The sequence below is a fragment of the Eulemur rufifrons genome, chromosome 19, assembly GCF_041146395.1.
Source record: "Eulemur rufifrons isolate Redbay chromosome 19, OSU_ERuf_1, whole genome shotgun sequence".
Classification (NCBI taxonomy): domain Eukaryota; kingdom Metazoa; phylum Chordata; class Mammalia; order Primates; family Lemuridae; genus Eulemur; species Eulemur rufifrons.
In genome coordinates, this window is record NC_091001.1 from 72,823,639 (window position 1) to 72,847,214 (window position 23,576).

At 35.1% G+C, this 23,576-nt stretch overlaps 2 protein-coding genes across 2 annotated transcripts in view; one reads left to right on the forward strand and one right to left on the reverse strand.

Annotated features, from left to right (window-relative positions):
- CCDC88A (coiled-coil domain containing 88A) overlaps positions 1 to 13,595 on the forward strand; it is a 123,290-nt gene extending 109,695 nt beyond the window's left edge. The window contains exons 26-33 of the mRNA XM_069494280.1: positions 3,263 to 3,346; positions 4,349 to 4,549; positions 5,131 to 5,202; positions 6,167 to 6,247; positions 8,345 to 8,613; positions 8,802 to 9,261; positions 12,907 to 13,007; positions 13,532 to 13,595. Coding sequence (XP_069350381.1) covers positions 3,263 to 3,346; positions 4,349 to 4,549; positions 5,131 to 5,202; positions 6,167 to 6,247; positions 8,345 to 8,613; positions 8,802 to 9,261; positions 12,907 to 12,971 — 1,232 coding nt within the window. The 3' untranslated portion in view covers positions 12,972 to 13,007; positions 13,532 to 13,595. The remainder of the gene's footprint in view (positions 1 to 3,262; positions 3,347 to 4,348; positions 4,550 to 5,130; positions 5,203 to 6,166; positions 6,248 to 8,344; positions 8,614 to 8,801; positions 9,262 to 12,906; positions 13,008 to 13,531) is intronic.
- Positions 13,596 to 19,060: 5,465 nt separating this feature from the next.
- Positions 19,061 to 21,247, reverse strand: LOC138399485 (putative prolyl-tRNA synthetase associated domain-containing protein 1). Its single transcript, XM_069493877.1, has 2 exons — positions 21,089 to 21,247; positions 19,061 to 19,495 (listed from the first exon to the last, which is right to left on the reverse strand). Exons 1-2 carry the CDS (start codon positions 21,170 to 21,172, stop codon positions 19,061 to 19,063), a joined length of 519 nt encoding a protein of 172 aa, XP_069349978.1. The 5' UTR covers positions 21,173 to 21,247.
- Positions 21,248 to 23,576: the final 2,329 nt, after the last annotated feature.

Genomic DNA, 23,576 nt, shown 5'->3' on the forward strand with positions numbered 1-23,576 from the left:
CAGCAGTCCTTTGGGGCAATAGTCTGGTAAATGGAGTTTCTTTTTAATTTCATATGATTATAAAATTAGTTGCATACTGTAATAGTGCACAACCACATGATTTTTCTGAGATATACCATATACAGGGATACCATCATTTGGCCAAGGGGGTAAAATACTGCATAAAGAACATTGAAGTAGGAGCCAGAATACCTCTGCTACTTGCTAGTTCTGTTAATATGGGCAAGTCCTTCATAGGGTGATTATGACAGCAAGCGAGACAAATGTATAAGATTTCATTTTCATAATTATCTAGAACTTAAACAGAATAAGGCATTTTATTATGAAGATTTTGCTCATATGCTTTGGTATCAAATTGAATTATCTAGAGATTGGTTTTTAAAGGATCAATTATAAAATAAGTGGGGAGATAAAAGTTTGTGTGTAAGCTTATAATTTAATTTTTTATTACAAATTTAGAACTATCACATTATAATGTTCCCTATATAATTCATGACCTTTTTATTTTGTTACTAGTTACAGTAAGAGCAAAGTAAAAGCCTAAAGAAGTGTATTTCAAGAGAAAGAGAAAATAATTTAATACTAAGCCCTTTGAAGATGTCTAAGAAGTTGACTGCTATCAGTGTTCTTACAAAATATGTAAACAGGATACTTTGCATCCTCAATAACCAGTGCCACTAAATTAAAACACATACACACACACACACACACACACACTTTTTTTTTTTTTAAATAGAAGATAAATGCAGGTGATTCCTCTCCCAGGAGTTGACTTTCCATATGGGCAACTCTCAGAGCACTCAAACTATACACAAGGTTTTAGCCTCAGGTGAATTATCTCTGAAAAGACAATATTTTAGGATATAGAATATTAGACATTATAGAGTGTATTTCAGAAGGCAACTACAGCAGCCAAAAAACTAGAACCCATAGGTAAGCAACAAAAAAAACATCGTACACATGCACATATATATATAGGTTAGTCTCAAGAAAGCATTTAATTTTATATCCCCACATAAGATTCTTGTTACACTGGGTCTTTTGCTATCTGGACTTGTCTACCAAATAAATCAACATAAAACCTCTGGGTATAGTTATTGTTGTAGAGAAATCATTAACTTTTCCTTAAAAGGTAGCTGATAAGTTAATCTTATCTGTTAACTTTAGATATAAAATATCTGTCATCTTATTAACTGAGAAATGGTAATGGGTATACTTAATTTTTTTAAATTAAAGGAAGATATTTCAATTCAGATACAAGAGCATACACAAGAAAAGTACAATAGTCTTTTTGAAGACATCTTCTCTGATTAAGTATAAATCTGTCATTCTTTCATATTCTCTGCTGAAACATCCAAAATAAGAATCAGAAGGAAGTAATATTCTCCTTTTCTGCAATTGTTCACTTTTAGAATTTTAAAAATCTAAAATCCAGTGATACTAAAGCTCCCGTAAGTTCAGTATGCTTTGGGAAATGAACGTTATATATCTACAAACTATTTGCCATAAGAAGAATCATTCCAACCTGGCAAATGTATAACTCCTTTTATCCAGTCCATTTAGGAAAAGTACCTGTCAGTCAACTAGTCTTTGGCAAACAGTTGAAAACAGAAACAAAAAAAAGTATCTAAATAAGACAATGTGTTCATGCTGCAACCACTCAGCTTTATTTTAGCTAAGTGTCCATTTTTATATTGCTTTCAGTTCATTTCTTTTTAATCATTGAAAACGGCTGTGTTTACCAAGTTTGAAAAGAAACAGGTCAACTTAAAAGCTTAAATGAATCATGACTCTTCCTAATAGTGATCAAACAAGTTAAAAAGCTATATGTCCATTGCACTCTCTTTAATGAATGGCACTTGTCAGCTTGACAAAAGAGTCTTGATTATTTTTAAGATGATAGCAAACCCTGAGAAAGAGCATAGGCTGTGTATAATAGGAGGGCTGTCGGAAAGTACCCAGCCATTGTATTCATGTATCCATTGTATCCGTGGCTGGATACTTTCCGGGCAGGCCTTACATGTTTTAAGTCTTTATGCAAGTTGTTTTCTTAAGTCCTAAATTACATTTCTAAAAGTTATAATAATTTTTATATTTCAATCTTCCTAAAATGTAGCTTTAGAATTGTTAGTGATTCTAGTGAATGTTTTAATTTTTGTCCTAATGATTCCCATATTTGAGTGATAATCCCAACTTTTATTCACAAAATTAAACTCACCCAAGAAGCCCTTGAAAATAGCTAAAAATGTTATACATAGTTTTCTCTCATTTTTGCTTGCTTTGGGGTGCCTTCTTATCTTTTAGCTTTATCAGAGCTTAGTGCTAACATTTATTACTACTGTCAAAATACTTTTTTCTCTTTCCCCCAGCCAACCTTCTGTAAAATGAGCTTAATATAATTGCTTTTTCATCTTTAGAAAGACTTTGGTTGAAAGAATGTATATTTCCCTGGTGCTGCTGAAAATGCACCAGAATCCAGTTTAAAACTAGAAGTAATTTCTTATTTTCTTTATTAAAGCCTAAGAAAATAATGAAAGTTTTTAATGTGTTTGGTTTTTTTTTTTTTTTTTGTAGAGACAGGGTCTCACTGTTGCTCAGGCTGGTCTCGAACGCCTGAGCTCAAGTGATCCTCCTGCCTCTGCCTCCCAGAGTGCTGGGATTACAGGCGTGAGCCGCCACGCTTGGCCTTTTAATGTGATATTTTAAAAGTTTCTTTAGATTGTTTTAAACATCCCTTGGGCACCCTAATTTTTGTTGATGTATATTGCTAAAATACTCTAGTAGAATATGCATTTTCCTAGATTATTTTTGTTTTCTAAAATAAAACCTTATGATTTGAAAGATTAAAGAAAATAGAGGCTTGAAGAGCTTTGTACATTTTCATCATGTACACTCTGTGACCCACCAATAACCTTAATTTTAAAGGTTTACGTTGACAACTTAACTAGGAAAATTGATCCCTCCATAAGTAATTCTAATCAGGTCGTGTTTTTATAGGACTGTAGCCAATCCAATCTTTCAAAGTATATGTTCCTCATCATTGTCTTCAGTGCTTTTCCAAGTATTTTAAAGTATCAAAGTACATATTTCATATTTCATTATCACTCAGCAGCATGAGAATAATAACTTTAATATAGCATACATAGCTGAAACTCAAACATTCATTTCTGTCCTTAATTTCAACATTTAACTCCCATCTGTTCTTCTCCCTTTTTTCTTTCATTTCCCTGTTTCTGTTTTTCCTCATGCTCTGACATTAAAGTGGTTGCACTGAAAAGACTGCCCTTTTTGAGGAACAGACCGAAGGATAAAGACAAAATGAAGGCCTGCTACCGTCGTTCCATGTGTAAGACTTTATGACAGTTCAGCTTCTTTCAAATGACTACACTGGCTTTCATTACTAATTTTTCACTAACCTTTCTCTGGACTGTACCAATTTCCTTATTTTGCAAAGTGCAGTCTTCCTCTAATACAAGGAGCTGGAAGAAAATTTTTTCCAAACTGGCACTGATTTGCATTATATGTATGTCCACTGATACATATACATGCATATGTTTAGTAATACATGTAATATATTTGTAAATTTTCAGTGCTTTCTAAAAGTTGGCAAAAAAAAAAAAAAAAAAACCCTTAATTTTATATGCCATAGAGATTTTTTCCCAAAGAAATTTACTTAAGGAAAATACAACAAAACCTTTAGCATTAGGAATTTATTTTTTTAATGAACCAGATTAAATAAATAAATAAAATGGCCTGTAACCCTTCAAAATGTTTGTCATTCTTTATATAATAAGATTCTGGGTTTTCTTTTTCTAAGTGGAATGGGTAGTTACATAATCACATTAAATGTCTGTCACTTTGGATATCATCTCTTTCAGGTTTTTATTGAATGGTTTACTTATTTGATTCATAAAATGAATAATTTCTTCAGTAACCTGCTCTGACCAAGGACTCTTTCATTTTCAATAATGATGCTGTATAAGAACTGCTCTCCATCTTACCTTTATTCATTCCATTTTTGTCATCACAAAACCACCTTGTGAAGGCTTCTAATTATATTGCACATCACTGCGCAAAAGCATGGCAGTTGTACATAGTAAAATTCCTTTCTCTGTCTTTTAAAGGGGGTGGAGGTGGGATAAAAGTATTTACTGAAATTTATCAGCCTTTGGCCTACTCATTTCATTCAGCTGAATGCATGTCATAATTCAGATGACCTTGTGATTATAGTTTTTGATGTCCATTTGCATTAATTCATGGACAAAACCCAGATCATTTATACTATAAAATAGATTAAAGAGCAAATACATTAACCATGCTGATTCATTTGCTTTCATTTGCATCCCAGCCATGAATGACCTGGTGCAGTCCATGGTCCTAGCAGGACAGTGGACAGGTAGTACTGAGAATTTGGAGGTTCCTGATGATATTGCAACGGGTAAAAGGAGAAAAGAATTGGGAGCTATGGCCTTCTCTACTACAGCCATCAACTTTTCAACTGTCAACTCTTCTGCAGGCTTCAGATCCAAGCAATTGGTTAATAATAAAGGTATAGGCCGTCTGCTATTTGCACTGTGGTGTAACTGTTGGCAACAGGAATTTTAATTTGACTTTCCCCTGTGTACTTTTTTAAAAGCAACAATCTGAAATAATTATGAAAGTTTGATCTGTATTTGATTTGGGAGAATTTTCAAGTCATATCAAAAATTTAAAACATTGTACAAATAATTAAAATCTTTCCTAGGCTTCCTTTCATAATAAACAGCTAATGAACTAACAAGAAAAGGAGAAGTAAACCAGGTAAAGGGTGAAAAAAGGAGGGAGTGATAGAAGTTTTTTATAAAAACCTAAAAGCACTGCAACTTCAGAGAACCACACAGAACCCAGGCTCTTGCTTTGCTCTGCAGGGTCACAGGGGAGATTGTTTCATTGCTTCTGGTGTTTTCCCTAAGCAAGTCAACTCTCATTAGAGCTACTGTTTCTTACTCCTAGTTTCTGGTTGAGTCTATGTTAAATCAAGATGTTTTATACATGATTGAAAAAGAATTTCCATATTCTGCATAAATAAAATTTTATTATGGAATTTTTTAAACAAAAATATTTTTATATCCATTTTGCTATTTTATGTAGATACTACATCCTTTGAAGACATAAGTCCACAAGGTATTAGTGATGATTCTAGTACGGGATCAAGAGTTCATGGTAAGATATGAACTTTATTTAGAGAGTACATATTAAATACAGAATGCGAATGCTAAAACTCTTGCATTGACTAGGTGAATGTGGCATTGCCAGCAAGCATGTTTTCTCTATCCTGCATCTCATAGTTACCTCTACCATTTCTTCAAACCTAATATTCCCTTTTGCCTCTTTTAAGATTATTGCTTCATCTAAATGTTCTCTATTTTAGTCAAGGTCATTTATAAAGTATGCCTGCACAATCCTCAAAGGTAATTTCGTTACCATTTTCTTATGAGGTTAAAGTTATAAAAGTTATATTTTATCATTGGTTTAAAATATTAAAAACATTTATTTTAAAGGATGAACTTTAAGAAACCCAATTTTCTGCAGTGTTATTTCAGATTTTTTCTGAAAAATCGTATCTTACCAAACTAAATTATTAACAGTAACTGGATAACATGTTAAAGAATTTCTCATATATAAACAGCATTTTAAGAAGTAACATAGACAGTGTTAACTGTACAGTTGTTTCCCTTGTGTGGATAGGAATGCAGGACATTAACTGTGCAGATGCTCACATCCATCCTCTTCATGGCATCTCTGCAATGTGCAGGGTTCCTTGTCTGATCTGTTGTAAGTGACCTAATCACTAGCATTTTGGGAGGACTGGGGGGACATGTCATTCTATTCAACTAAAATAGTCCTGGTATCCATCTCGAATTCATTTTCAAATCTAAATATGCACTTTATCCTCTTTTTTTTGAATCTTAACTGTTGTTTTCAGGAGTGTCCTGTTCTAAAATGTCTTACTGAACTACCCTGGAAATACCTTTGCTTTCTAATCTGTAAGATTCAGCTCTCTGTGGGCATGCTCAGCCTGTGAAAGTATGCATGATTGCTTCCTCAGAGCATTCTGTGATCAGAATGTAGCCCATCAGTGTCATCAGCTAGTTTTATCACACTGTCTCCTGATTTTTTCATTTAGCTTCAAGACCAGCCAGCCTTGATAGTGGCAGAACATCCACTAGCAATAGCAATAATAATGCTTCACTCCATGAAGTCAAAGGTATGCTGTAGGTAAATTTATTAATGTACTCCATCCATTTCCAGTATTACAAAGTGGGAGATGGGATGAAGTTTCCGGGGTAAAGTATGAAATCCAAATCATCTATGTTTGGAACATAGTTCTTTGGAACATTTTATACTTTTCACATTGTAATACAAATGTATTTCAATGTATACAAATGTAAAAACAGGAGCAGTTATTTTGGTTTCAGTTTTTCATCTTCACAGATAAAAGTCTTATGTCATCTTTATACTTCTAAATTATCTGTAGGTCCTTATTTTATTTACATTTTGTCTTTGACATAAAAATGGTTGTCCTTAATTTTCTCATGATGCAGGTACATTAAACTCACTCATATTTTAGAAATACTTTTAGCTTAATTTATCCACAAAAAGGGAGAAGCATTTTGCTTTTAATTTGAGAAGCTATTGTGTGTGTGTGTGTGTGTGTGTGTGTTGAACAAGAGCTATATGAATGTGTATAGCTCATATAAAGAATTATTTCAAGGCTCACACCTGTAATCCTAACACTCTGGGAGGCTGAGATGGAAGGATCCTTTGAACTCAGGTGTTCGAGACCAGCCTGAGCAATAGTGAGACCCCATCTCTACTAAAAATAGAAAAATTAGCCGGGCATCGTGGTGTGTGCCTGTAGTCCCAGTTACTTGGGAGGCTGAGGCAGGAGGATCTCACTGTAGCCCAGGCTATAGAACGAGACTCTGTCTCAAAAAAAAAAAAAAAATTTGTTTTTCAAATTTTTTTTCCCTTAATTTTTTAAAATGCATTCCAAGGTGAGATTTTTATGTAAATGTCTGGAAACCTTGACTGAAACCTTTTTCCTTAAAGATATAATGCCTCTCAGATTCTGGAATTGTTTAACCAGTATATTATAGTTATTCTCTATAGTCCAAATTGTCAAATTATAATGAATGCATTTGTTCTATTGCTTTCTAGATTATGAAATTAGTTTGTCTCAGCTGTAATTTTATTTTATCATTAATGCTATGACTTTGTTGCAGTGATATGAAACATCTGATTTTGGGGAGGGGATTTTTAAAATTTTAATAATTGTGTTCTCACATCCAATAGAAAAATATATTCTAAATATAGGAAGATTTTTTCTGATTTGAAAATTTAAGACAATCTTATTTCTGTAAAATGTTAGATAACTTGAGCCAAATTCTTCCGTGGCCCACTTTACTCTCTGTGATTAGGAAACCATGAAAAGCTGCATTTTCTGTCCTGATGTGCTATATAGTTTGCTACTGATCAAAATGAATCAATACTCTTGAATAATAGCATAGATTTTAGGGACTTTTATTCTAGAACTAGTTAATTGGCATTGTATATAGTTGCTCAAGCTCAAATGAGTCTTTTAAGGCTATATAGGCACCATACCAACAATGGCCATCAGGAACAATCAGATGATTCAGACATTAAAAAAAAGAATACAAATTAAATTTTTTACTTTTACCGGAATTCTCTAAGTAATTGCATTATGTTTTTATTTGTCTTTCCTTATATGTGTGGTATTAAATTTTTAAAAAATTTTAAGATTATTCATTTAGGATGAACAGAGAAGCCCTCAAGTAAGTAATGAGGACTTCGTAGGCAAAAAATCAGAATAGAATTTTTTGCATTTAGAACAGTTTGGTTTCAACATTCTGAAATAATTTAAAATTCATATAATCGTGTTTTGTTCTGAATTGTGAAGTGTTTTACAATTATTTGAACCTGAATTTTTAAAAATGTATATTCAGTCATTTATTTAATTCATTCATTTACTCATCAAGTCTATTGAGTGCCTGCTTTATATGAGGCTCTGTTTAGGCTCTGGATAGTGTGGTAAAAGCAAGTCTTTGCCCTTGTGGAGCTTACAGTATTTGTCAATTTGACAAAATAAGGAAGCAGACTATGGCAGACAACTGTTAGAGGGATGAAGGAATAACATGGTTTACTAAGCATTTCTAAATAAATAAAGTGTGAAAGTAAGTTGCCCTATTCATGTAATTAAAACCTAGTCAACAAACATTATTATTTATGTAGTATTTACCTCATTTCTATTATTGAAACCTCAACACATCATTTACTCCAAAAGCAGGTGCAGTTAGTAGCCAAAGTAGGCCACAAAGCCACAGCAGTGGAGAATTTAGCCTGCTTCATGATCATGAGGCTTGGTCCAGCAGTGGTAGCAGTCCAATCCAGTACTGGAAAAGACAGACCAGATCAAGTCCAATGCTCCAGCACAAAATGCCTGAAACATCAGAGAGTCGAGCACATCACAAGATCAAAACTGGTTCCCCCGGAAGTGAAATTGTTACTCTGCAACAGTTTTTGGAAGAAAGCAACAAGCTTACCTCAATACAGGTTAGTTTTATCTATGGTGACCTTAATTTAGATGAACACCTTAAGTTAAATTTCCGTGATTGAACTTTAGAGCTTTTTTCAGTTAAGGAGTGTTAAGAAGTACCAGCAATTTTATATCGTCTACTGTATCAGAAAAGTAAACATGACTGTATTCACTAATGGACTTTGATTTTTTTTTTTTTTAACAGATAAAGTCATCAAGTCAAGAGAATCTTTTAGATGAAGTAATGAAAAGTTTGTCTGTCTCTTCTGACTTTTTGGGAAAAGACAAACCAGTTAGCTGTGGTCTGGCCAGGTCAGTAAGTGGAAAAACCCCAAGGGACTTCTATGATAGACGGACAACTAAGCCTGAGTTTGTGAGACCTGGTCCTCTAAAGACTGAAGAAAGCTACTTCACTAGTTCTGCAGGAAAACCTACACCAGGCACTCAAGGAAAGATAAAATTGGTAAAAGAAACTTCTCTGTCACGACAATCAAAAGATAGTAACCCTTATGCCACTTTACCTCGTGCAAGCAGTGTGATCTCTACTGCCGAAGGAACGACACGAAGGACAAGCATCCATGATTTTTTGACCAAGGACAGTAGACTGCCCGTATCAGTTGATTCACCACCAGCTGCTGCTGATAGCAACACCACTGCAGCATCTAGTGAGTACCGTTTATACCAGTGGTCCTCTCACACACTTCACAGTTCAACATATGCTGTAGGTTCTTGTGCCCAAGATGAGTTAGCTACAGGTGTGCCTGAGTCTCTATATACACAGGCTAGAAACTCAAGAACAGAAAGGTCACATTTTCTAAACCAAACTGTTGCCACTATTAATGTGCCTAGAGATGCATTTGGAATATCAGCAAAGAATAGCATAGGGTCATTTACTGTGGCTCATTCATCTCAGCCATTTTTATCCCTGAATACAGAATTAGTTAGTAATATAAGTGGGTTACCTCCCAGGCCAGTCACCAGAGTAACTGACCAGGCTTCTGCCTCTTTGGATAAAGCTGCACAGGAAGATAATGAACAGTTTTCTGATAATCAGAACTCCAGTAACAGTAAGCCACAGTCTTCTGTAAATAGCAATAATCTTGTCACTCCTGCATGCCTCTATCCTGATAACACAGAAGCTGCATTGTTGGTTTCTGAGGATAATCAAACTGTTTGGTATGAATATGGTTGTGTATGATCAAAACTGCACAATATATTGATGTTATTTGATATACACTGTGCTTCTCTAATCTGATTTGAAGAGCTGCTGTTGAAAAGTATCATTTGGCTAGGTTTATATTTTTTATTTTAAATTGTTGCATAGTGTTCACCTGTACATGATAGCATGTATATAAATGTGAATGTGTAACCACATCAAAGCCTGCATGAAATATTAATTGCATTGTACATTTTCTGCATGCCTTGAAAAACCTTAACCATACATGCTTTCTTCTTTCATATTTTTTGTTGACTGATAAAAGATTGTTACTTTGATATCCAGAAGCATGTTAAAACAGTTGCATGCTACCTTGCCAAGAAGGCATTTCCAAGTCATCTGTTTGCTTTGTTGCTTCCAAGAAAGAATGTTCATATTCTCTTTTCCTCCTTCTTCTTCCCCTTCCTCTCTCTTGTTCTTCCTTTCCTTTCTTTTTTTTCAGAATGTGTACTTTATATTGCACATGTACAGTATTAGTAAGGAAAATATGTAAAAAGATGTCATTTTCTTTTGCCATTTATGTCATCTGTCCTGTTTTATTTTCAAAGAAATAGTTAATAATTCAGTTTAACACTATATAGTAAATATTAACTAATGCTCATATTTATAAAACATTGTTCAGATTTAAATCATTGTTAATACTCATAAATTTAGTGTTATTCCTAGAAAACCCCATCAAATTTAAATGTGATTTACACAGTACCCTAGGAGCATTTGTATTAATTTTATTTCTTTGCACTTTTCTTCATCTGATAAATACAAGAGCTCTTTCCTTCAAGATGACTTATTTACTTGGAAGCAGTTAACAATAGTTTTTCTAGTTCTTTTTTTATATAAAGTCAAAAAGAAATAAACCGAATCATATTCATTGTGTTGAAAATTTGTATTTTTACTTCTATTCCAAAATGGTAGCAATGGTAGCAAGTCTATGGAGTGGTGAAAATTGTTACTTCTATAATTAATTATTAGATTATATATGTATTTCCTTAAAACAGAATTTTTAAAAATACATTCTGCTAAAATGCAAAAGGACTTGTAAACCATTTAAACAAATAAGTATGTTTTTAGTAGAACAAATTTTAGATGATAAATATAAACTTTTTACCTTGTCATAATAAATACAGTTTCTCTTTAGCTAAAAGAAGAAACCCATATAAGATAGAGAAATTATTGCTGATTCCAGTGTCTTAAAATTTTAAATGACCTGTGTTCATAACATGTTTAAATCTAACCAGCGAAATTTGAATCTTTAACTCCCAGAATATTAAAAAAAAAAAAATTTGTAACCCTGATTCACTTACTCCTAGAGGAGGGTATCTTAGCTCTGTCTCTGGAATGTTTTTGCCACTTTGATTCAGCCTAAATATTACTGATAACTCAACCTGGCACTTGGAAGGAATGTCTTGAAATGTAACTTTCTAAGTGGGGAGGAAACTATTATTTTATAACTATTATTGTATTAAGCTGTTATTAATTGAACCAAAGGAAAAAAGTCTCTAGAGAATCTTTGCATAATGAAATATGTGTCCTTGTAAATTAAGATACCCTCTTGTACTTACATAAGATCATTTTGGGGACTATGCCCCTTCCATTTATATTTTTGACCACACTTTTTTCCCATAGCTGTTACTAAAAATGGTTCTAATGCAGGTAATCAAATGAACGGAATCAGAAATTTTTCATAGTTTTTACTACCTTCTGCATGAATACATCATTCTATTTTATTGTCAATTGTTGCCCAGTCCTAACATTTTAAATATTTTTGGTGCTAATATTCTCCCTTTTCTTTTTCCATAATCTAGTATTAAAATGTAATGATAGATAAAGCTGAGATTAGATCGGGGCCATATATGACACAAATGTCAATTAGTGTTATTTGTTTTCTACATTGAGTCAAAGATTATTTCACAGCTGTTTCAACCTTTTAGATATTATAAATCTGGCCATAACACTTTACATTTAAAATACTGACTGTATTCATTCAAAATACATTGAAAAATCACACTACTATATTAAAAACTGAGTGATTATTTTACAATATTAGACTTACAGGAAAGAAGTATTTTCTACCCAAATGGCTACAGGTACATATACAGCATGTTTTCAAAAAGAACATATATACTGTGCATGTAAGACAGATATATACCGTGTCCCCGTGTGCTGAGGACTGATCAAGAATAGAGTCTAGACTTCCTCCAGAAACTACCATCTGTTGTGGAGTCAAAGTTCCCCCAAAACAACAATAGTTTAACCTACATTTTTTTCATAGCACCTGGAATCAAATTTTTATCAGTAGCAAAAACCTTAGAAATCATGGAACGAGTATTTCACAAACATTAAAAAAGTCACCATAATACTTTCTGTAAATGAAATCTTACACAGATGCCCAAAATTTAAAAAGAAAAAAAATCTTTAATATAAAATTGAAGCCACTCTGACTCAGTTGAGCCACTGCACTTATTTCTTCTACGACACGTCCATAAATATCCTACAGCGTCACAAAATGATTTGAAAAACTATCTGAAGATTTAGTACCCTAATTTTAAATACGATGAAACTGAATAGCTTTCAGTATTCCTGGCCTAAGTTCTAGAAATTATACCCAATATGATTTGTGTAACATTGTAAACATATTCTTATGCATTGAGTCCCCGTGACTAAACCAATTTTAGCTGTATAAGTAAGTATATTATTTTCCTACAAAACATGCCTCAGCCGTGGTTTTCTTAGTAAATAATACAGATATTCATACTAGATGTTCCTGGTGCTGCATGCAAGATTGTTTTTACTTTAAAACTGTATGGTGACCATTGAGTAAATAAACATAGTAAGTAAGCCTGTCTGATGGTAAGAGAGGAAAAAATATTAGTGTTATAGGTTTTTTTTTTAAGTTACAGCTTACCTAAGAATATTATTTATAGCTTTAAAATGTAAAGATCAGTCTTTAAGTATTGAGATGTCTGTCAGATTAATAAATTTCCCAGTTACAGATTTCCTTCTCCTTGCCCTACTCAGTGAGAGCTCTTTAGTTTCTTCATGAATTGTATTATATTTAACCTTTGATTAAGTAACATGAAATACTTTTTTCCTGCAGATGTGGACAAAGTACAAGAAAGCAGAAATTCAAAAAACAGGTCAAGGGAGCAACAAAGCTCCTAATTCTATTACCCCACTACATGACATGTGGGCCAAGTGGTGAGTTTCCTGCTTAAAATGCAAATGAGATTAGTCTCATTTATACAAACTAACCAAATTAAGTATGAGAACAAGTGCACATTGCATTAACAGATGTAAATATTGCTTGCTTAATTCATTGACTTTCTGTCCTATTTAACTAGTACAAGATTAGCTGGTTGCCATGAGTTTTAACCTGTCAGTGCAGGGAACAAACCTTTTAAAATTCTTTTTTTCTCAATTTAAATTTAATTTTACTAGTGAATAACGTTCGAGGAATTCCCTTTTTTAGTTTGAAGTTTTTCTATGGTAGGAATACAACTTCCCCACAATTTTCTTGATAATTGATAAGAATAAACTAAATGCCTGTGTTTGAAGAGCCACTCAAAGAAAAATTGTCTCTGATTTCTGTCACTGTCTCATTCCCATAGAAATATCTGGTGCATGCTGTTCTTAGAGTGGCTGTCCTATATTTTATCTCTCTCTTATCTTTAAACTTTTTTCTTATATTTTCTTTCTTCTTTCTGCCTTCCAACTAAATACAGAGAGAAAAGTGTCCTTCAGTTTCTCAATGTGAAGCCTTTATTTCTGAAGTAACAAGACACCTAGCAACTATAGGAATCATTTTAAAAAATCTTTAAGGAGACTTTTAACAATGCTTCGTGAATAGAGCAGGCAAGAAATACAAACCTTCATTTCTTCCTTGAATCAAGGAGCACTACTGGATTCAACTGCCAAAATTTTTAGAAAGTTTTAGGACTTACTATACATTGTACTGTTAAGATCTACTGAATAAAGGACTTTCTCTCGCTAAGGACCAACTGTTTTAAGGTCAAGTGTTTCAAGAAGTACTCCAAGAACAATCTACTTCTTTCATCATTTGTTTCACGAATTTATCTGTGTTTGCTTAATGCTTCTGCTAAAGTATTAGCCAAAATCTAGCCATTTATATTTAGTTGTATAAATCTAAATTAAATGCTGTAGTATTTTGTGGAATGTACTATATAGCAAGATACAAAGAAAATTGTTTTGGCATGTCAGAGCCTTATTTGGTTAGCAGACTGCATGTGTTGGTACTTTTTTTCCTTAAAACCAATTATTTTGATGCACTTCAAAAGAAATTCAGTTTATAAGATAAATCTAAGAGATCCATAATTAAATAGGAGTTATAAAATTACAGTGATATTAATCTTTCCATATCCCCCATTAAGCAACACTAAGCATTCTTACATGAATCCAAGGTAATTAAAGTGTTTTTCTGAAACTTTTTTAGTAAGATGGTTTTCCAGCAAATGATATTCCTAAGATAAAGCTCTTCTGTTTTAGCTCATTTCCCTTTTTTGGTATTGGGTTATGTATGTGTGTTAGTTTTTTTAACTTGAGAGCTGACTGTTGCTTAAGAAGTTTTCTTATGGCAAAATTGATGTAAATAATTTACTATAATCTGCATTTTGCCAGGAGCTCATTTATTATTAAGGTTATCATTTATTAATAAGAATTTTTCTGTTCTTATCCTTTATAATACATTAAAGTTGATAACTGTTTATTGGTACTTTTGAAATATTTGTATGCATTTGTTACCTTTAAACATTTGGAAGAAGCACAAAAAAGTAGATTTAGTTAGTCCAGGGAAACATCAATTTTTTTAGTAGTTCCAATTTTATATCACAGTTTTATTTTCTTATGAAATCCAGAAAAATGCATTGATACTCATTAATGCAAATTCATTATTAACATAAATATCAGAGTAATCTTTAAGGTCTAAAGTGAAAAAGATATTGACTATTTTTTATTTTAACAGTACACTTCTTAGGCTTTCATTACCAGCTCAAAAGAACTTTTTGGAATAATTAATTCCATATTCCATAGTGTGTGGTTTATGAATTGTGTGTTTCATCAGTAACCCAGTAGCTGTGGGAAAAGTCAGTGTCTGTCTCCCCCCACCCCTCAGTAGGCGAGTATCAATGTTGTGTTCATAGTCTGCTTTCCAAAAAGACCATCAGTAAAAAAGAGAGATAGCATGTTTAGTTGACCAGAAATCGTTGAAGTGGAAGTTAGAGAACTTGAACTTATTTAATTCAATGCCCCCATTAACTGAGGTTTCACCACCAAATGCTACATAAAGTTAAATCATTTCAAAGCTCTTGGATGAAAGGTGCTATGTAAATGTAAATACAAAGGATTCTTACTAAAATACAAATATTGCACACAGAAACATTTAAAACCTATTCTCTAGACTTTGAAACATCTTTCTTTCCATTGTGACTCCCTGGATTCAAGTATCAAATTGGTAATGGGTATCAGGGCAGTCGAGACACACTTGCATGTAAAAATGTAAATTCATTTTTAGTTGGATAAATTGAAAGTAAATGTAGAAATTATGTATTAGCTAAAAACAGTAAGTAGGTAACTTAGATTTATATTAGCTAGCATCTAATTTGCACAACTAGGATACATCCAGAACAATTACTGAAAGTTGAAATTTAATGAGTGTCAGGTGGCCCGATGAGGGTGGTGATAACACAGCTTACCTCTCCAGGACACTAATATCCTAAAATGGAGAACCTGCTGAGTTAAGCACATTAATGCTTGAAGTAGAAAATGCTGAAGGACAGCCTGTAAAGTACTAAATCTGAGTAGGTTGACTCTGAGAAATACAGTTAAAGAGACAACCAAGGGAACACGTTGAGACTGCAAAAATATGAATATTCTGAATTATATTCATCACTTTTTTCCGACCATTTCAAGAAAGGACTGGATAATAACCACATGAATATTTTATTTTCTCCAAGATACCTTCAGAAGTAAACTTTGTAGGAAGCCACTCATTTCCTTTATTTAAACTGCTGCTGCTGCCAAACAAAATAGTAAAGCCAACTGGAAACTAACTGGAGCCTGACATGCTTTTAATTATCCAGCTCTATTCTAAATCAACACCTACCTAAACCCCCAAGAAAACTAAAGAATTCAGTATACAGGGTAATAGCTTTGGCCCAGAGCTACAATAATGTGCTTCAGATCTGGCCATGTGGAAATGTTTTGGTCCAAGTTTTTGAATCGGTGGTTACCAAAGAGTTCATAAAACAGGTTTGTATGTAGCACCTTTCATGCAAGGCATGGTAAAAGCCTATTTAAAAATCACTGTGCATATTACAGAATTGCAGCCACCTCAAAAATGAAGTACTGCAGCCTGTGCTGTCTTAAGGGTTTATGTCAGGAAGAGAAAAAGATACTGTACCTAATCTGGAATTACAATGGGGAGTAATAATGTATACTAAATAACTTTTGTATCTTAAGTTACATTTTATGAGAAAAGTGGTGAATTTTTCTGTTATTCTTTTCAGCTTCACTTAATCCTGAGATGTATTTTTTTTCCTTAAGCCTTGAATGAGTAATACAAAAGGAGCCCATTTTATAATATAAACCTTGATGTACATGTTGAGATATTTGGACAATGAAAATGCCTTAAAAGGAATGCTTATGGATAAAGTTGCACTTATAACACCCTTCAACAAAACCTGACTTTAAATGGTCTTTTTCTTTTCTACTAAGGGTTTTCTTTTTCAATGTTTGCCATTGTACTTGTAACTGTTATTAAATACCAAATCAAATAATATAAAATCTGTAACATTTCCTTTAAAACTAATGCTAATGAGGGATTCATAGTTGAATGGCAAAATGTTTATTACTTGGCAATACCTGATGTCAGCCACAGGCATCCAACTCATAACAAAAGAGACATCATTGTTTGATTTGTCTTTTAAAAAAAACATTTTTCATTTTAATTTTTAACTTTGTTTCTCCTTAAAAAATTAAGTTGGATTAACATTCACTTATCAAACTGATATAAAAATAAAACCAAGAGGTGATTTTTATAACAAGTGGTTAGTAATCATTTAAAAATAACATCCTTTTAGCCAAGTGTTATTCTTTTATTCCTATCCCTTTGCCCTGGAGAACTTGTCAGACATAACCTTTAACCTTGTTTAGCTAATTCTGTCCTAATCTTGGGATGAGTATTAGAGGTTTGGGGAGAAAGAGAAGAGACACCGTCGATACTGTCAATCCCAAAATAAGTTTAAAAATAACCTAATAGCCTGCACAAACTAATCTTTTATTTTCACTTTTAGACTTTGGGAGGCAGAATATTAAAGATAGCAACTGGTCTGTGTCCTTGGGCAAATCAGTCTTTCCGGGGCTGTTTTCACCATAAGGTGGGGAGGGCAGTGAGACCAGATATCTAAGATGCTTAATTTCTATGATTCTATTCAGTACCTTCATTTTATATGCAGAGCAACCTAAGATTGTCTCTTTGTCTTAGAGATACAATACAGAGTAGGTTAAAAACATGGAATCTTTAAAATGAGGTAATAGTAGCTTTTGCCTTTTAGTAACACATGCTGGTACAAATTAAGTATGGTATCTCTACCAGATGGAAATTATTTATTGAGTGATCAACTTAGGAAAATGTGGTTCTTTTAAGAATATCCCATTGATTGTACAAGAGGAAAATATGAGAATTGAAGGATTTTGTTTAAGTGAGGTGAAAAAATATGTCAATTACCTCTAGTAGTTTTTCTAGACTAAAATTTTGTAATATTTTTAGACAGTTAATTAGCTTATTCTTCACTGAAAAAAAAAAATCACTGGTTTAAAAACAAACACCCAATAATGAACAGTTTTTACCTTACCCTTGCCCCCATGTTTAAGTATCTTAGGGGGCGGGGGGTGGGGGTGGGGGACTGGGCTCAGTCACTCACAACCGTAATTCCAGTAGTTGTGGAGGATGAGGCGGGAGGATCACTTGAGGCCAGGTGTTTGAGAACCAGCCTAGGCAAGACCGTCTCTACAAAAAATAAGTGGGATGTGGTGGCACCGGAGTATATTCCCAGCTACTCAGGAGGCTGAGGCAGGACAATCACTTGAGCCCAGGAATTGAAGGTTACAGTGAACTATGATGATACCACTGCACTCTAGCCTAGGCAACAGTTATGTCTCAAAAAAAAAAAAAAAATCTTGCTGGGAATTCTTAATCTCTACTTCCTCAAAATAACCACTATCAACAATTTAATATATTCCTTTTGATTATTTTCCTGTTTTATGTACACTATCAAAATTTTATACATACTATTTTACAACTTGTTCTTTTCAAGTACAATAAGCACCCTAAAGATGATAATAGAAGCATTAATTGTTGAAGGCATTCTTATAATGAGCAATTGACATAAAAGATAGGGAGCTGAATCTCTGAGCTAAAACTACCTCGATACTTTTTTTTTTGAGATAGAGTCTCGCTCTGTTGCCTGGGCTAGAGTGCTGTGGCGTCAGCCTAGCTCACAGCCACTCAAACTTCTGGGCTCAAGCAATCCTCCTGCCTCAGCCTCCCGAGTAGCTGGGACTACAGGCATGTGCCACCATGCCAGCTAATTTTTATTTTCTATATATATTTTTAGCTGTGCAAATCATTTCTATTTTTAGTAGTGATGAGGTCTCGCTCTTGCTCAGGCTGGTCTCGAACTCCTGACCTCGAGCGATCCTCCCGCCTTGGCCTCTCAGAGTGCTAGGATTACAGGCGTGAGCCACCACATCCGGCCTCGATACGTTTTTAAAAAGAGCTCTTTTTGGCCAGGTGTGGTGGCTCATGCCTTTAATCCTAGCACTGTAGGAGGCTGAGGCAGGAGGACAGCTTGAGCTCCGGAGTTGAGACCAGCCTGAGCAACAACGAGACCTCATCTCTATTAAAAACAGAAAAGTTAGCCAGGTGTTGGGCATTGTGGCATGAGCCTGTAGTCCCAGCTACTAGGGAGGCTGAGGCAAGAGGATCAGTTGAGAGTTTGAGATTATAGTAAGCGACGATGACCCTACTGCACTCTAGCCAGGTGACAGAGCAAGACCCTGTCTCAAAAACAAAAAATAAAAAGAACTCTTCTAAGATGAAATAATGTATTCCTCCTAGAGTGATTTAGATAGTCACCAAACCAAGAGTACTAAATATTCTTAACACTTTAAATGCCTTTTATAAATTACAAGAAAAACAGCTTTTAGAAATAAATTTATTCTAAACATTAGCCCATTTAGTTGTTTTTATCAAAGTTTAGTATTATGGGATCATGTCCTGTCTTCTTCACAAATGTGAGAAAGTCTTCAGGGCTCAATCCCATGGTGGCAGCATTGGTCATTGGATGAAAGTATACCTTTTCATGTCCACCTTCCAGAAAAGCAGAATCCAGAACAAATTTCACATCTCCATCATCACAGAAGAGTGCCAAGGGTGTGGCACAGCCTTGACCAACTTTTAGTTTTTCTAGCATGGATGTTTCATCAGCAAACCGAAGATTTCCACTCCCGACACCTAACTGCTTTGCAAGCTCGTTTAAATTAATTTGTCTATCATGAAGAACTGTCACCAGCCAATAGCTTTTTTTCTTTTTATCTTTAAGAAATAAGTTCTTACTGTGTGCTCCTTTCAAATGTTGGATATGTGGCATCATTTCTTCAACTGTAAATACCTATAAAATATCACATAATGAGAAGTGTAAGAATAAACATGCATGTACATACGTGCACACAGAAACACACACTCTTACATGTATTTTGCTTGCTGGGTTTAAAAGGTTAGGGAGTAAGTAAGTACTCATTACCCTGAATTTTACTGGTAGAAACCTATCTCTAGCCCATGACCAAATAATTATTTTTTAGTTTGTTTTTTTGAGACACAGTCTTGCTCTATCACCCAGGCTGGAGTGCAGTGGCTCGATCATAGCTCATTGCAACCTTAAACTCCAGGGTCCATCCTCCTGCCTCAGCCTCCCGAGTAGCTGGGACTACAAGTGTTAGCCACCATGCCCAGCTAATTTTTTTAAATTATTTTTTGTAGGTACAGGGTCTTGCTGTGTTGCCCTGGCTGGTCTTGAACTCCTGGTCTCAAGTGATCCTCTTGCCTCGGCCTCCCAAAGTGCTGGGGTTACAGGTGTGAGCCATCATACCTGGCCCAAATAATTATTTATAAGCTCTTGCCATCTCAGTTTCTCAGCTAAGAACCTCAGACGGTTTCTGTTAGGCCAGTCTTCTATTCCAATGTGCTGGCCAAGCCCTCACATTCCTAAGAAACTTTTGTTTATTTTTAACCTTAAAATTTTGGTACTGAATGTTTACAGCAGCCCTAGACTCCTATTCCTTAGCATTCCATTACATTTAGACCACGTGACAACCACTAGTCTACAAATATGTAACCTTGGGGAGGGTGAGAGGGCAGGGAATAAGACCCTGGACAAACAGACACGGAACATCAGAAAAACTGGCAATATGCACCGGTAGAGAAGGTGGAGAGTATATGACTATATGGGAGGGAGGAAAGTAAAAGAAAATGATATAGTTTTGATATTATGTTTGTAAAGTGAAGAATACTAAACTTTTCCTGTATTTCTCTATTCTTAAGATCACCATAATTTAGCCATTATCAACTGTCACTGAACCTTTAGGTAAACTTTATGTCCCTGCACCACTCAAATTACACATTGGTTCTGTGAAATATTTGCAGTACACTAAACCATGTTGAAATTTATGAAAATACAGGAGTGAACACTTTTGTTACTTTTTGGGGGGTTGGTGACTTGTACCACGCCACAAAAGGTCAGTTTTGACTCCTGATCAAACTGACAAAGATAGTAAAAGATCAAATCTGAACCTTGGTGTCCTGCTGTACGTAAGGTGCCTGATACATCGTAGCCACTGAAAAGATGGCTTACTGTTGGGTAACTTGTGTACCCATAAAGTGGACAACCTGACCACCCCAGACTCATTTAAGATGCACAAGTTCTCCATATGTTGCACTAGTTCTCAACATGAGATGTGATCAAATCACTCCCAGGAGTTAAGGTTTCCTTGCAATAACCTCAGAGTCCCAACACGGGAGGCCTGGGCTGTCCTGTCGGGTCCCTTTTGCACTCTGGGACCCGGGAAGTGCTCTTGTAGCTTCGTTTCTACGGTACGTTACCCCTGAAACACCTGGTCTTAGCTGCCTCGCCTGATGGACGCTGTAACGCAGACCACCACTCCGACCTGGGCTGTCCCGGTGGTCACTCTTAGAGCGGGAACCTCACCTCGGGGTGCTCCACGACCTCCGTGTGAATGTCCAGGGCGCCGAGCCGCTGCTCGAGCGCCGCCCGCAATTCCGCTCCAGCCATGGTGTTGCCGTCGTGGCAGGCAGCGTATGAGTGGGCGCGGCCTCCCGCTGCCGCCCGGTCCCGCCCCAGCCTGAAGCGGAAGTGCCTGCCCAGTCCTCCGCCGGCGCCGGAAGTTCAGTGCGCCGCAAGCCAAAGGCACCGCCTGCCGGTGGCGGGACGCGCCGTTCTTTCTCCTTACCCGGCGCGTCTTTTGACGTCATTCGCTGGGGGGTTTGGGGTTGGGGTCCTTGTCCGGCGCTCCACCAGAGCGAGGCGCCTACGTTCTCACGGTCCTCTCTGACCCCACTTTAAGTTTCCTAGATTATCATGTCTTCCGTGCAAACAATCAAACCCACGTAGCAGCGTACCGGCTTAGTGTGGAGGAGGCCAAGATCCCTATCGTTCTGAAGCTTTTCGACTTTAATCTGTAAATTATGATTTTACATTTTACCTTTTCTGACAGTTTTTGTTATGAATCCAGGAGTAATTGGCTGTCCCAACCACGATTCGCCTTTTCCGAGGTAGTTGACTACTTCTTGGTAGTTTTCAGCTATCCTAGGAAAAAACACTCCCCACTTGAGTGAGACTTGGAATTCAAAGGTTATAAGGTTTCACTTCTATCCGAGATAAAACATCGACATACCTAGGGACGTTTAACGTCAGTGTGGATGACTTTGGGTCATTTTTGGAGTAAAGATTGAAGGCCTGGAGAAGGAAGCCTCTTAGGAAGGCAAGGCGAAGTTTCTGAGTCATTACCAGCAGGCAGCCTTGGAGGCAGCTGCAGGAGAGGAATTCCTAGTCAACAGTTTCACTCAGAATTGGCCCTGGATATCGCAATTTTAAAACCTCAGTTTAGCCCACCTCTTAAACTATTAAACCATGTTTCCCTTCAAAGATTCCATTCAATTCTTTGATCTCTGATTTTAGAACCAATAACAGGCCACTTCTCATGGCCTCCTAAATTGAGATCAACAACAAAAGCAACATACCACATTACAGAGTGTTTAGAATAAACAGGGAGAGTATCACTCAGAATCTCATAGTGTTCATGCAAAATTGCAATTTTTGTGTATCTTTCCAGTCTTTTTTTTTTATTCTTGATATTTTGGCTGTACATAGTTTTTCAGATGGTTGAAGGGCTCCTACACATACAATTTTGTACCCTGCAGTTTTGTGTTTTTTTTTTAACTTTACAAGCATTTTCCTCTGTTGCTACAATGTCTTTCTATTTTAATAAAGATATATCATGTAGCTGGATCATAATTTTCTTAACTATTTACATATTGGTGGACATCCTCGTCGTTAATGAATCATGATATTTTAAGTTACTTTCCAAAATAATTATTCTAATTTATAATTTATTACTAATATATGAATTAATCCATTTTACTATATTTTTGCCAAAATTTGCAGAACACATATTTTTTAATTTGCAAATTTAACAGACAAATTTAATGTACCTTGTTTAATGTGTATTTCTCTGATTCCCAGGGCCTGGACATTTTTCCATGTTTATTATTTTATTTCCTCATTTGTGAATTAGCTTTGTTCATGTCTTAGCCCATTTACCACTGACTGAATATCAATGGCTTTCACATTTATATACATGAGTTCTTCATATAATGAAGTTATGTGCCTTTATTGTCATAAATCCTCTAAATAGTTTTTCTTTTTTTTAGTTTGGTTTTATCTACAAAAGTTACCCATTTTTATGCAACCAAATGTCATTTTTTCTTTTTTAAGTTATTCTGATCTATGCTAACCTCCAGCAATAGAGTATTCAATCTATTTTTTTCCTTGGGAAATTTAATTCATTGATTTATTTACTATTTACTTTGACATATAAGTTATGGTAGACTCAAGTTTTACAGTAAATTTTCCTCTAAAAATGAAATTAAAATATCAAAGATGATCCATTTGAAGAAATGGAATATCCCAAGTGATTATTCTTAAATGTTGGAATCTTTCAAGAATACCCAAATTCAGTTATGGTGACCCAAGAGTAAACAGGGGAAAGAAGAATTGGAATTTAATTGTAACTAAGAAAATGTAAATTATGCCTAAAAGTACAAAACCATTAACCAAGGATAGGGTCTCCATGACAGCAACCAAAGAACATAAAAAGTAAAAACTGGCACTGATATTCACTACATCGTCCAGGCAATAGGGTGTTCTGACCTAGAAATCTCTTTGGAAATGAACTGCCATCATCAGTTACATAAGCCATGAATCCCTCTTCCCTCCACCCCCATAGCTAATCCATCACAGTTCAGATTCTCAAATTTTCCATGTCTTATCACCTTCATCACCCTACCCTAAACTACTATCATTTTCCCCCATGGTCTACACTAAGGGTCTCTTAATTTTAGCCTACCTGTGATCAAATGAACAAGTACCCTGTACTGAAAGTTTTACAGCCAAAGGT

Coding starts and splice junctions, on each gene's coding strand:
- LOC138399485 (XM_069493877.1), bottom strand. CDS start 21,172: ATGGCTGGAGCGGAATTGCGGGCGGCGCTCGAGCAGCGGCTCGGCGCC. Junction 19,496..21,088: donor AGGTCGTGGAGCACCCCGAG/GTGAGGTTCCCG, acceptor GATATTTTATAG/GTATTTACAGTTGAAGAAAT.